The sequence below is a fragment of the Prionailurus bengalensis genome, chromosome A2 (assembly GCF_016509475.1).
Source record: "Prionailurus bengalensis isolate Pbe53 chromosome A2, Fcat_Pben_1.1_paternal_pri, whole genome shotgun sequence".
NCBI lineage: Eukaryota > Metazoa > Chordata > Mammalia > Carnivora > Felidae > Prionailurus > Prionailurus bengalensis.
The window spans coordinates 84,443,210-84,456,312 of NC_057348.1; the positions used below are offsets into that span (position 1 = coordinate 84,443,210).

At 34.6% G+C, this 13,103-nt stretch overlaps 1 protein-coding gene across 1 annotated transcript in view; it reads right to left on the reverse strand.

Moving 5' to 3' along the window:
- The window catches only part of SEMA3C (semaphorin 3C), a 178,791-nt gene that overhangs the window by 21,483 nt on the left and 144,205 nt on the right, over positions 1-13,103 (reverse strand). Inside the window, exons 13-14 of the mRNA XM_043588705.1 lie at positions 3,466-3,554; positions 35-76 (exon numbers count right to left, since the gene is read on the reverse strand). Coding sequence (XP_043444640.1) covers positions 35-76; positions 3,466-3,554 — 131 coding nt within the window. The remainder of the gene's footprint in view (positions 1-34; positions 77-3,465; positions 3,555-13,103) is intronic.

Genomic DNA, 13,103 nt, shown 5'->3' on the forward strand with positions numbered 1-13,103 from the left:
CATGCAAATAAAATAAAAACGGGGTTGTTTTTACCTTTTTGGATGAAATTTTCAGTGTTGTTATAGGAGCATGATTCTGAAAATTAAAAAAAAAGGGGGGTCAGCTGTTAAAATAATTCTTTAAAAATATTTACATTAAAATGTTCTATTTTCCGTTAAAATTCAAGAAATCATCATTTCTCTATATATGCATGTATACTTTCAAAGTTTAGCAACACTTGTCTATAAACTACATTTCCTTTGCTGGTGATAAAGATGGGTTGTGACACATATCTATGCTTAAACTAAAAAAAAAGTAGCAATTATAACACATGATCAACACAGTCATTAGAAAAGGAATAAAAATTTGAGAAATTTGAAAGAATTGAAAAAATTACATCTTGGAATATTGAACCCAATGAATAAAACTTAGGCTTGAATGGGGTGGGTAAGATGCTGTGGAATGGTACCCCATGTTATTCCTCCACAGCAGAAGCACTATCTGCATAAGATACTACCTTGCACCTGCCAGAGGTTGCTTTGGAAGGATGTATTAGAACAAATCATGCTTATTAGTTCTTCTGTTGCAAACAAAGAAATATTGTTAGAAAATGTCCTCTTGATAAATGTGAATTAGTGAAAGTACCTAAGAATTTTCTGAAATAGTAATCCTTTTTGAAAGTCACTCTATTCATAAACTTTATTCTTAAACAAAATATACTTCCTTTCAAAATTAGACTTGCGATAACCTGATAAATATCTGTGAAGTTTCATTTGAATAGCTCCAGTGAGAGCAAGCACTCAAAGTTAACTGTACCTACAATATTTCATTTCTAGAGGTATGTGTTCTTACACATGTTCAAAAGAGAAAATGGTAATATATCTAAACATTCATTTGCCACAGGTTTTGATCATTGTTTAGAAACACACACACACACATACAAAACATATTGCAATTTATATAAGTTTGAGAAAGCTGGATGTATTTTCAGGAAATATTCTGTACAGAGGATTAAAAGAAGAAATTATGGTTCTGCACTCTATAAAATAAACAAAGGGTCTGGTTTTTAAAAGTTACATTGTGTTTTCTGCAATATATCAGGGTGACACTTAGCTAAGGAGTTTGTTTCAGTTCAAATGCATTATTTCCTCACGTGCTAATCACAGTATATCATACACACCAGTTATTTTTACCTCACATCAGAAAATATGACACAAATACCATGTTGAAGACAGTAAGTAACTTGTATTTGGTAACTGTGTCTCTGTTTAGCCATATCAATCACTGGCATAGGGTTCCATAAGAAAGCTCAACTTTTTTAGTCTTGACTGACTCTATTTTTCCACTGAGAGTTTATTCTTCATGATGATAACACCAGCATAACTTATATAACAGACCATAAGTAGTTAGCACATGATCAGAATGACTCACATTTCTTTAAGAGCTTTCCATAACTTATATGTTTGGGTTTGTGTCAAACTCAGTTAAAGTTTTCTGCTTTTTTTTTTTTTTTTAATTTTTTTTCAACGTTTTTATTTATTTTTGGGACAGAGAGAGACAGAGCATGAACGGGGGAGGGGCAGAGAGAGAGGGAGACACAGAATCGGAAACAGGCTCCAGGCTCTGAGCCATCAGCCCAGAGCCTGACGCGGGGCTCGAACTCACGGACCGCGAGATCGTGACCTGGCTGAAGTCGGACGTTTAACCGACTGCGCCACCCAGGTGCCCCAAAGTTTTCTGCTTATTAAAAACTGATATTTAAGAATTAAAAATGAAGCTCTGCAATAATAATAATTTTTGCTATCTTCAGGAAAATTCCAGAATAAAGTACTTTGCTATTTTGGCCAAGCCAAGTTGTCCTTATTGAATCGAATGAGGAAAACATATTTTATCTATAATGCAATTTTGGTTAATCTAGTGAAACGATCAATTCTTTTATAAAGCAAGGCGTAGAAAAAGCACTTGAAGGTACATAGTTAACATTTGGTAAGCACAACATTAATGCGCTAATTATGAAGAACCTTATGCCAAAGTGAGTCTAGCATTAAAAATTGTAAATTTAATAACATACTGGAAAAATTGCCAGAGTTCCTCAGATTTCATTTGATTATTTAAAAAAATGTTTTCCTTTAAATTTAAAATTTATTAGCATAACCCCAAAAAATGCATCTTGATCACTTACATGCTTATAAATTCAGTAATATATGTTCCCATATATTAATAAGTTAATATATTCTGAGTCTGCTCAACTAAGCAAAGCAACTTAACTGACCCAGCAATAGCCTGCTCATGGGAGTCCTACAGTGCTAATTGTACTGTTAAAGGCTGACTCTGGGGGCGCCTGGGTGGCTCAGTCGGTTGAGCGTCCGACTTCAGCTCAGGTAATGATCTCACAGTCCGTGAGTTCGAGCCCCGCATCGGGCTCTGTGCTGACAGCTCAGAGCCTGGAGCCTGCTTCGGATTCTGTGTCTCCCTCTCTCTGACCCTCCACCGTTCATGCTCTGTCTCTCTCTGTCTCAAAAATAAATAAATATTAAAAAAAAAATAAAGGCTGACTCTGGTCTTTTGATATCCATGGGCTTTTTTTTTTTTTGTCTCCCTTAATTGATTAATTTGGAAATAGTAGTCTGCAATAGGATTGATTCCATGGTAAAGTATCTTCGTAGTCCTAACAGATCCTCTGGCTGTGTTTTATCCATTTTTCCAAGTATTTATCAGATAAACCACTCGAACTTCAATGACTTTCATCTTAAGGAAGGAAGGGTGTGCAGAACACCACAAATCTGCTCTCCGGGATCACAGATACATAAAGAACAGGCACCTTTTTCTGAGCAGGTTATGTCTTTCAGGAATGAACTTCCTTCTGTGTGCCTTTTTATTGTTGTTGTATACTGTTTTTTCTTTCTTCCTTTTTTTTTAAGCCCACATTTAAGAACAAAGAGAACAATAATGAAATCTCAAGTTCAGCAGAACATGAGTTTTGAGTGGTAAAGAGACAACATTTGTTTCATGTAACCAGAGTGACATCTGAATTGAAAGCAATAAAACAAGAGAAAGCAAAGTAGTTTTTCTTAAAATTCCTGGATAAAAAATTATGAGAAAGTTTATCTAACAATCAATAATGTAAAGCATTTAAGTTTCAGCGGCTTGTGAAGCAAATGATAAAAGCCCTTTCACGGCAAATCTTTTAGACCTTGACCACAAAAGCCCATTTATAAAAATAATGATGACCAAAATTCTTGGAGTCGTGATAATCGCTGAAAAAAACTAATCTTTTAATGTTAAGATAACTTCAAATGTATAAAAAAAAACACCAGTAAAATATTTGCTCTATATTTCTCACTTTATCTAGCGTTTCCTACCCTCAAAAATTTATGACATTTATTTGATCTTTTATCAAGTATTTTTTCCTCCCAAGTGGCCCTAAGATGAAATAATTCCATCCATCACGCATGTTCCGAGATTAACAAAAGAGATGTTCAAACCTTAAAGACTTCTAACTCCTCCAGAATGAGCTCACCCCTGGAAGAGCTATTAGCAGGAAGAACCACCACCTTCTGCACAGTGCCTCGATCTGAATCAAAGAAAAAGGAAAAAAAAAAACAACCTCAATGTGATGTAGGAAAGAAAGACATTTAAACACAAACCCACTGGCTTAGAATTTAGAATATTATTTATGTAATTAATTAGTCATCAAGAAAACACCAAGTATATTCAACTATTACCATTTGCCGCATTCTAATTTTATTCCAAATTTCATGTTTATTTTATTTTATATTTTTTCAAACTTTGTATGTTTAAATTGAGGTAATATATAATTCAGACTGAACTAATAAGAACATCTTATATTTTGTACCTATTTGGTACAGTCAGAACTATGAGAGAAGAGAATGTCTGAATGTCTTATAAAGTCAAAAGTTCTGTTTCTGAACCAAGTGTGTATTCTTTAAATATTAATACATTATTGTAAGTTTGGCCCTTAAGAATATTAGTTAAACCTCCAAACCAACGTTATAAAGACACTCCCAGGTTTTCATTAACACTGATACATAATGATTTGATTATCTGAGAAAAAAGATGAATTCACAAATGAATTTTTATAATTGCACTATAAGCACTAGCACTAGAAATTTACATTTGATCTGTGGCCACGAGAGATTTCAGACACAATAAAATGTTTAACTCGCAATTCAAAATAATTTTCAAAGCAGAAACATAAATGTGTTATCATCTCAGATGTGGACACCTATTTACAGAATAATTCTACTGTTTTCACACACATATACACACATGAGAGAATTTTTTGGATATTCTTAAAATTCAGGGGAAAATATGAAATTAGATGGTCCAAATAAACTGAAGCAAAAAAAAAATTTACTCATATTTCCAATGAGATTGCCCCAATCTCATTTATTTGTCACTCAATAAATTGTCACTCAATTTATTTGAGTTACACCCAAATAAATGTAATACATACAGAAAATGTTATTTATGCCAATATTCTTAGTTAAATAGTTTCATATGTCACATAAGCATTTTATAGACATATAATTTTGCCACTCTACCAATCACATACATTTTAGGTTTAAAAGAAATTAGTTGAGATTCGGCAACGTGGGGTTAAAGCAAATTTGTGAATGAATGATATAGTAAAAATGTATTTCCTCATCAAAATATTATAATATTACAATACAATACAAAATATTACAATATTACAATAATTAACGAGCTGTATCATAAGCATCAAGTCATTAGTTTTAAGTATGAACATGTAACTGTGGGTGTATAATTTGTAAAGATATATTATGGTCAACAGATACTGGAATATTTAAAAATTCTGTTGAGAAATGTCAGTAAGAGTTCATTAAATTGAGTTGTACAGGACTTTAATCATTTAGTGATGAATCCCATAATTCCCAAATCTCACATCTCAAAGTGGTCTGTATTCCACAGGCAAGAGTATCTCTGACATAAAAGATCACATTTCACATTGGTAGTTTCTATCTTATCAACCTAAATTGAAAGATTCAAAATAATTCTTACTTTTTTAAAAGTAATCTCTACACCCAACGTGGGGCTCAAACTCATGACCCCAAGATCAAGAGTCAAATGCTCTACTGACTAAGCCAGCCAGGTGCCCCTCAAACAATTCTTAGTAAAAAATAAACTCTACTTTAAAATGTTACCAACTAAGGGGCGCCTAGGTGGCTCAGTGGGTTGAGTGACTGACTTTGGCTCAGGCCATGATCTCACGGTTTGTGAGTTCGAGCCCTGCATCGGGCTCTGTGCTGATAGCTCAGAGCCTGGAGCCTGCTTCTGATTCTGTGTCTCCCTCTCTCTCTCTGCCCCTCCCCCACTCATGCTCTGTCTCAGAAGTAAATAAAGATTTAAAAAAATTAAATAAAATGTTACCAACTAAAAAATTAAAACCTATTAATTATAATAAAAATGTTTGTACAGAAGAACAAGACCTAGAGATTTTGCCAGACCAATCCCTGTGCCCTGTGAGGATACAAAGTATGAGCACCTGATTTTAGAAGTTCCAAACTCTAAATCTGATACCAATTGGTACTATTTTCTTGGAAGATCGGCAAATGTGTGTATAAATTTGAAGTGAAAAACATTGGGCGATGCTGTGCAGAGACAGGTCACAATTAAAATGGATGAGTATGGTTGCAGGTGTTCCCCAATTTCTATTAACAATTCATCACCAAGAGCCTTGGAAACTTCTAAGGGAATAGGATGTACCAAAAACCCTAAAATAAAAACTTTGAAATTGTAACAGCTAGGTCAGGATTTGTGTAGTATTGTCTGTGAGCCCGTGTATGTGCGTGTATGAAGAATGAGAGTGTAAAACCATCTTTGTTTTAAATCATGTTATCATAGGCATTATATTTTCTTTTCTTTTCTTTTCTTTTTAAAGAGGTCACAACAGAGGTTTATGGTTCCTTGCTGCAGCTTGTAGCCATGCTTCATGACAGCAATGACCTCTTTCTTGAGCAGAGACAGAGCAGAAACTGTGTAACCATACTCTCAAATAAAACTTCATGAAAAAGAATCTTGATTACAGGGATTCCCAAAGATAAAACTATCAGCTCTGAAAAGAATTAAGTATTCTCAAATGAGACAACTGGCTCCTGTTTTTAACGTAACGTTTTAACTTACTATGTGAGCCATATTTCACACAAATCATCATTACTTTTGAAAGAATCCACAACAAATGGATAATAAAAGCAATAAAAGCTAGAGCATCACTTTTATTTATTGCTTGTCTTTCTATTTTAGTTATTTTTTTGTTGTGCTGGTAATGATGAGTAGATTCCCTTTTATTTTAAGGCCATTAAGATAAAAATATATTTTTCTAACAAATAAAACTGACTCTCAACTTGTCTGAAATTCTTGCAAAAAAATAAGCAAATTCAAAAATTGGTAACATTTGTATTTGAAAATCAAGTTCAAACAAAATCACAGAAATGCAAGATCTCCAGAGAGAAAGACATTTTTATTGGATGCCCACTATGTGTCTGGCTCTATGATAAAAATATATTATTTAATTCTGACATTGAAGAAAATAAATATCCATTTTAGTTCCTTTACTTTTCCACCTTTAGGCATGTACTGGTACTTATGAGCTAGTATTTCTGCAGCGTTCTTCATTACACTGGTTCAACTTTCATCAGTACATCACAAATGAATATATCGGTTCTTACTAGAATTCCATATATTAAAGTTTTATATTCATAAATTAGAATAGTCATTCAAATGTGTGGATTCAAATATGAATAGAATAGCTTTAAATCTTTGTGGTGTTATTAATCATCATTATTAATTTAGGTTTCATGAGACCTTAAAGTTATGTAATTTGGGAAGCCTTCTTTTAAAATAATATAAAAATACAAAAAGAGTTGTTTGTGTCTTCCCCCAAACAATTACAAAGAGGAACTCTAAATTTTATGCTAAGTCCACCTCTAATAATTAGTTTAGCTTTCTAAAAAAAAAAAAAAGAAAAGAAAATTGTCCATAAAATTGGACAATGCATTCCTTACATTGAAGAATCTCTATCTAATGAAATCTAATCTATAATATCTTATCAGTAGAATTTTATTGTTCAAGATCATCTTTCACAAGTCAGCAAAAGGTTGAAAATTTTCTTCTTCAGTTAAATCTACTGCTCTGTTTCTTTTATTGATTAGCCTTTATTCTACGGCTACCAAGAATGCATTCAATCTCTTTTTTACATCCCTCCACATTTATCTTTATAATTTCTTCTTCTGGTCTAAGCATGAGCACTCACTTCTGGTATACTTATCCAAATTCAAATCCAAATCTTATTGCTTGTCTTTCTCTGGGCACTGTGCGATTGGCATTATCCTATTTAAAATGTGGTGCTCAGAATTTTACCTGATTATGTAGTTATTTTACCAAATGCCACACCTCACTGAAACTGGACTATTTAAAAGACACAGCAGTAGGGACACCTGGATGACTCAGTCAGTTAAGCATCTGACTCTTGATTTTTGAAGCTCATGATCTCACAGATCATGTGGTGGAGCCCCACATGGGGCTCTGTGCTGACAGCACTGAGCCTGCCTAGGATTGTGTCTCCCCCTCTCTCTGCCTCTCCCCTGTTCATGTTCTTTCTCTCAAAATAAACATTAAATGCACACACGCACACACGTGCACACACATACACACACACACAGTTCTAGTAGTTGATCAACAACTTAGGTGATTGGTCAGGATCTCTAGTACTTGCGGCCAGGGGAAAAAATATCCTAACTCTACACTATTTACAAGGTTCTACTCTGGATATCTTTATATTTCTGCCTTCATTACAAACTGCCTGATTCCCACTGTCTCTAGTTCAGATTCTGAAGACATACATCTAATTTGGTCCAATTTAATCTCGACTAAGGCACAACATATACTAGTATTTAGAGACCAATCAGTTGTCAACGCTTAAGTATCCTTTCATTCAGTTTTGACACCAGAGAAGAGCCAATACACAGGTAATTGCCAACGGCTACTCCCTAAGTAGAACCATCTTAATGGGATAGTTACTCTCAAAATGCAGTCATGGTAGATGTCTATAGCTTTTTTTTCAAGACATACAAATCCTTCAGTTTCCCATATAGAAAACACTTTTGAGGTCAATAACTAAGTTGACTTGGGTTATCCGCCACCCATTTTCACTCACTGATTTAACACAAAATTACTGAGTGCCTTCAGCGTGTCAGGCGCCATATCCAGTATGGATGCAAAAATAAATAGGCAGAGCACTCAACAGTTTATGGTCTAGAATTTATGGTTTTTTAAGTAGTAAGTGTGTTCCCATTAAAATGTTAGTCACTGAAAGATACACATTCCAGAATATCCATAAAACTTCCAATTACTTATGTCTACATAAAGCCATCTCTGTACCTTTTAGTTTGAAGATGATAATATAGTTATCAAATGTCTGCTTTCTGAGGGTAGTGAGAATGGCATTCCTTGAATATACTCAAAACATAAATCCTTTCTATTGTTTTATAGAATTTGAGGTATTGCTTTTATTTCCTTGGGGTAAGCTCCATACCTATCATACATTTACAGTGAAGCCGAGTATACTTTTTCCCTTAAGCCTCAGTTTGCTTGTGTGTAAATATAAATAATAATTATACCTTTGTAATGGATATCTAAGGCCTACCCTCAATCACTTCCCTTTCTTTTGATAATAACACCCTGAAACATCTTTTGAAAACACATCTCTCATTCTCAATCTATACAGTTAAGGAATGGTGTGTGTATCTCTCGTCCAGCTCCAGGGAGATGCCATGACTTAGGCCTGTCCAATAAGAGTATTCCTTTACCCTGGTGATTCATGAAGGAGTGGGCACAGAAACAAGTCAGGGCCCAGCCTTCCCTGGGAATTAGAGATTTGTGAGCCTCCTTCTTTGTGAGATCAGGGCTATTAAAGACTTGTAAATCTGGAGGAGCAGGGCCATCATTCTGACCACATGCAGGGACTCCATGTGAGAACGAACAATACAGAGGAAAGTAGAATTGAAAGAGGGTGAGATAAATTCCTGAAAACATCATTTAAGCACAAATTCAGTTATGTCTGAGGTTGCCTTCTGCACTTCTCAGTTGAACATACACACACACACAGACACAAACACACATACAACACATTAATGTTTTAAACTAGATTAAGAAAGATATAAGGTCAGTTTCAGTTAAAAGAGTGCTGACTAATAAAAACTAAATGAATAATACATGGAAATTGCTTAGCATGATGTCTGCTACATAGTATGCCCTCAATAAGTACAAGTTATTTTTTATTTATAGTTCAATCTCTTACTAAATTTTTGACATTATTGGAGTCAACATTTTTTTTTCTAAGCCCCAATTTTCTCATCTGTGAGATACAGATAATAGTCATACCTTGAATATATTGAAGCATTGTGATGTGAATCAAGCAGGACAAGTTTTATAAGTGATTTGCAGGATATAAACCTATATACAAAGATAACATAGTAGACTCACCAATCCACATTAGTAATTTTAATTTTCTTTTGTTTCACTGAATCCTTAAAGAAAATTCCCCAGAAAAGCTTCTTTCCTGCTATATATACATTTTATACCATCTAGGATTTTTTTTCTTTCTAATACAAGGAATCATAGCAATATTATTCCTAAACCTTTCCACTATCTGCAGACAAAAGAACAGCTTGCATTTATAGCATAGTAAACGTTGGCTGTCTCAAACAAGTGATCAAACATAGCTCATCACCCAGCAGGTCATTTGAATAGTCCTTTGTCTATCTATCAGCAGAGTCTCATTTAAAATATAATCCTGAGGGTGTTTCACTGGAAATGGCCGTGCCAAACTGTCTGCTTGCCACTGGTCACCTGGGGATCTGGGAGAACACTGCCTCCTTAATCAGATCTAGTCAGACCCCTTCCCCCAATTGCTAATCTGTCAAAATAATCTAGTCAGGGCTGGCTTCCTGGCTGTAAGACCTGTTCAGTCCCTCAAAGTCTTGCAGTCAGAGACCTGTACTTGGTTTAATGCTTTGCTGTCACCTCCTTGAACTTCTTAATAATTTTAAACAAGTGACTCTGATTCTTCAATTTACACCAGGCTCTGCAAATTATGTAGCCAATCTGATTCTAGGTTTTGGTAATTAATGTACCTGCTAAGGAGTGGCCTTATTCAATTTAGTTAAGAAACACACAAATTCCGAAGGCATATACTCAAGACTTTCTTCTTTTTCCTCTATATTCACCGTGGTGCCTCTAGATGTCGGCCCAAGCAGCCCTACATATGATTTCAGAGCCAATTATTGCAAGTAAATCAGTGGTAGTATTTACTATTAAAATTAGTATTATATAAGATAAAATCAGTATATTTGTTAAATGGCAATTCTTCCTTTATCATAATTTTTGAAGCATTTGTTTATTAAAATAAAGAAACAACTGAAGCTCCCCCAAACCTGCAATAACTGTGTGTGACGAATGAAAGCTTTATATATAAATGAGGGCAAATGACTAGACATCCTACCTTGTAAGTTTCTATAATTAGATCTTACCAGTTGGTTGATTTCTTTCATGTTAGTTGGAATATGTATTCATAATAGATTTTTTCTGTTATGTTATCAAACTGCTACATTCTTTTAATGGTTTTATCAAATAGACTTTTAAAAAGTGGCAATTCTATTCATGAATGTTCTCCTCTTACCAAAAGAAAAGAAAAGAAAGAAAAGAAAAGAAAAAGGGAAAAAGAAAAGAAACTTCTGAACTAGGTCATTTAGCACAATTTCTCACACTTAGAGCTTTTCACACCCAATGTGAAAAGGTAATTTAAGTGCTGTGATATTGACAACCTTCAGCAACAGTCCTTAGGGCAGTTAGAATCTCACTGGGTCATCAAAGGCATATTAATATCTCTATTTGAGGGGAGGCCCTTGGAAAGGCAGTACCAACAAATGCTATCTATTCAGCATCTCCTAAAGTGCAATAGTGTAAAAAGTTTGTAGGGTAAAGTAAATTTGGATAGTACTGGGTTAACCTAAGTTAAAGAGGTTTCTTTGCTGTTTGCTGAAGAACCTTTCAGAACTGTTAAAATATTTTTCTGCAGTGTAAAGAAAATACAGAATTCAGTGACTTTCAAGCGTATTTGCTGACACCATTAATGTCATCTCACTCCTAAGAAACTACCATTCAGGTTTAGAGACCATATTCTGTTGAACAAATAGTTTCTCAAAAGGTGGTGTTCACACTATCTCACTCAAAATCACCTAGGGAGTCTCCTAGAAAATTTGGGTGTTGTTTCCTATGTCAGATCACAGACTTATTATAATTTTTAGAAGTGTTAATTTTAAACAAACTTTACAGAAGAAATACATATCTGCTCAAACATTTGCAAATCACAGAATATGAACAATACAATTCCTTGTACGCTATTTTGTTTCTTGGCAGTTGTATTTGTCAAAAAAAGAGACTACTAAATTAGTTTTTTATACATATGTTAATTTTTAATTTTCTTTCTGCTTCAGTTTAGCTTAAAAACATATTTTCTGTTAATAAATAAAATTAATTACTGAATTGGAATGTACTAAAATACTTTGGGAGAGTCTCCAAGCAAATTATAATAAAAAGTTTTAGACATTTTGAAAATTATATTATATAATTATGAAGATATATGTGATTTGTATATAAAGTATATATATGAAAAAGTACATATTTTTTTAAAGTTTGTATATATGAAGTTACAAAAATACCCATTTAATCTGCAAATCTTAAAATAATGATAAAACCTAGGGTTGGCATGGATATAAGAAAATAGTTGTTTCAAACACTTGGTAGAAATACATTCCAAAACATCTTTCTGGAGGGCAATATGGCAGCTGGCCATGATGAAGTAACCGATACTGGAATAGCCTTCCTGCAGTAAACAACTATGAAACTGACAAACTAAATGAGGTAATTCTTTCTAAGTAATGGATAGTAGATAGCACATGACTAAAAGAAGAAAAACTCACAAGATAATCTTCACAAGATAATAATCATCACCTCACTTTCTGCCTAGGAAAAATTTCCCAACAGAGATTCAAAGAGCTGCTGTCCAGGTAGTAGTGCATGGTGGTCCCACTGACAGGAGGAGGCAGGATGTAAGAAATTGGGGCAACAGAAGCAAAGTAATTCTGTGGCACGTGGTATCAGACAGACAAAGCTGTGCAGAAATGGGGTTCCAGAAGTCCATGTGGAAATTCCCTATGATTTTTTTGCTGATACCTGGAATACATGTTTGCAGGATAGGACCTCCCAGGGCTTAACAGTTTGCAGCTGCTATGCAGACACCAGAACAGATAAACTATAGTTTCAGGAATTCTGGGAGGAGCAATCCTAGGTGAAGTGGGAGCTCTGGCCCTACCAGAGTACACAGATCTCACTAACACCTTCTTAAAACTGCTGGCATCCAACTAACATGAAAAGCCTGAGCCTATGAGAGTAAGTGCCACATTTTAGAGTAAGACCTAAGTTTAGGGCTATCCGAACAAAACTTGTAACCAAGACCTGATAAGACATATAAGGGAGATGGTTTGGAATTTGAGCCCTGCTAAATTAGAGTGACTTACCTTGAGCACAAGATAGTTAACAAAGAGTAAAACAAGTCTAAACCCATTCTAGCTGACTGTCTGCCAGAACAAGAATTAATACTTTTCCCCTGAAGACAGAACCTAAGGCCAAAATATTACCTGTAATGTCCAGTATTCAACAACAATGAGAATCATTATACATGGAGATAGAGAGAGAAAGAGAGAGAGAGAGAGAGTATGTATGTTTAGCAGAGAAATGTGTGGTCAATAGGCAAGAAGAAAAAGAAATTAAAATTATCCAGGTGTTAAACTTAGCAAACTTAGCAGATCCAGGTGTCACTTGCTAAATTTATAGTCTAACTCCATAGACTTAGTAGCAGACTGGAGTTGAAAGAATAAAGAGGGGCACCTGGGTGGCTCAGTGGGTTAAGCATCTAACTTTAGCTCAGGTCATGATCTCATGGTTCTTGAGTTTGAGATCCACATGAGGCTCCGTGCTGTCAAAACAGAGCCTGCTTCAGATACTGTGTCCCCCTCTCTGC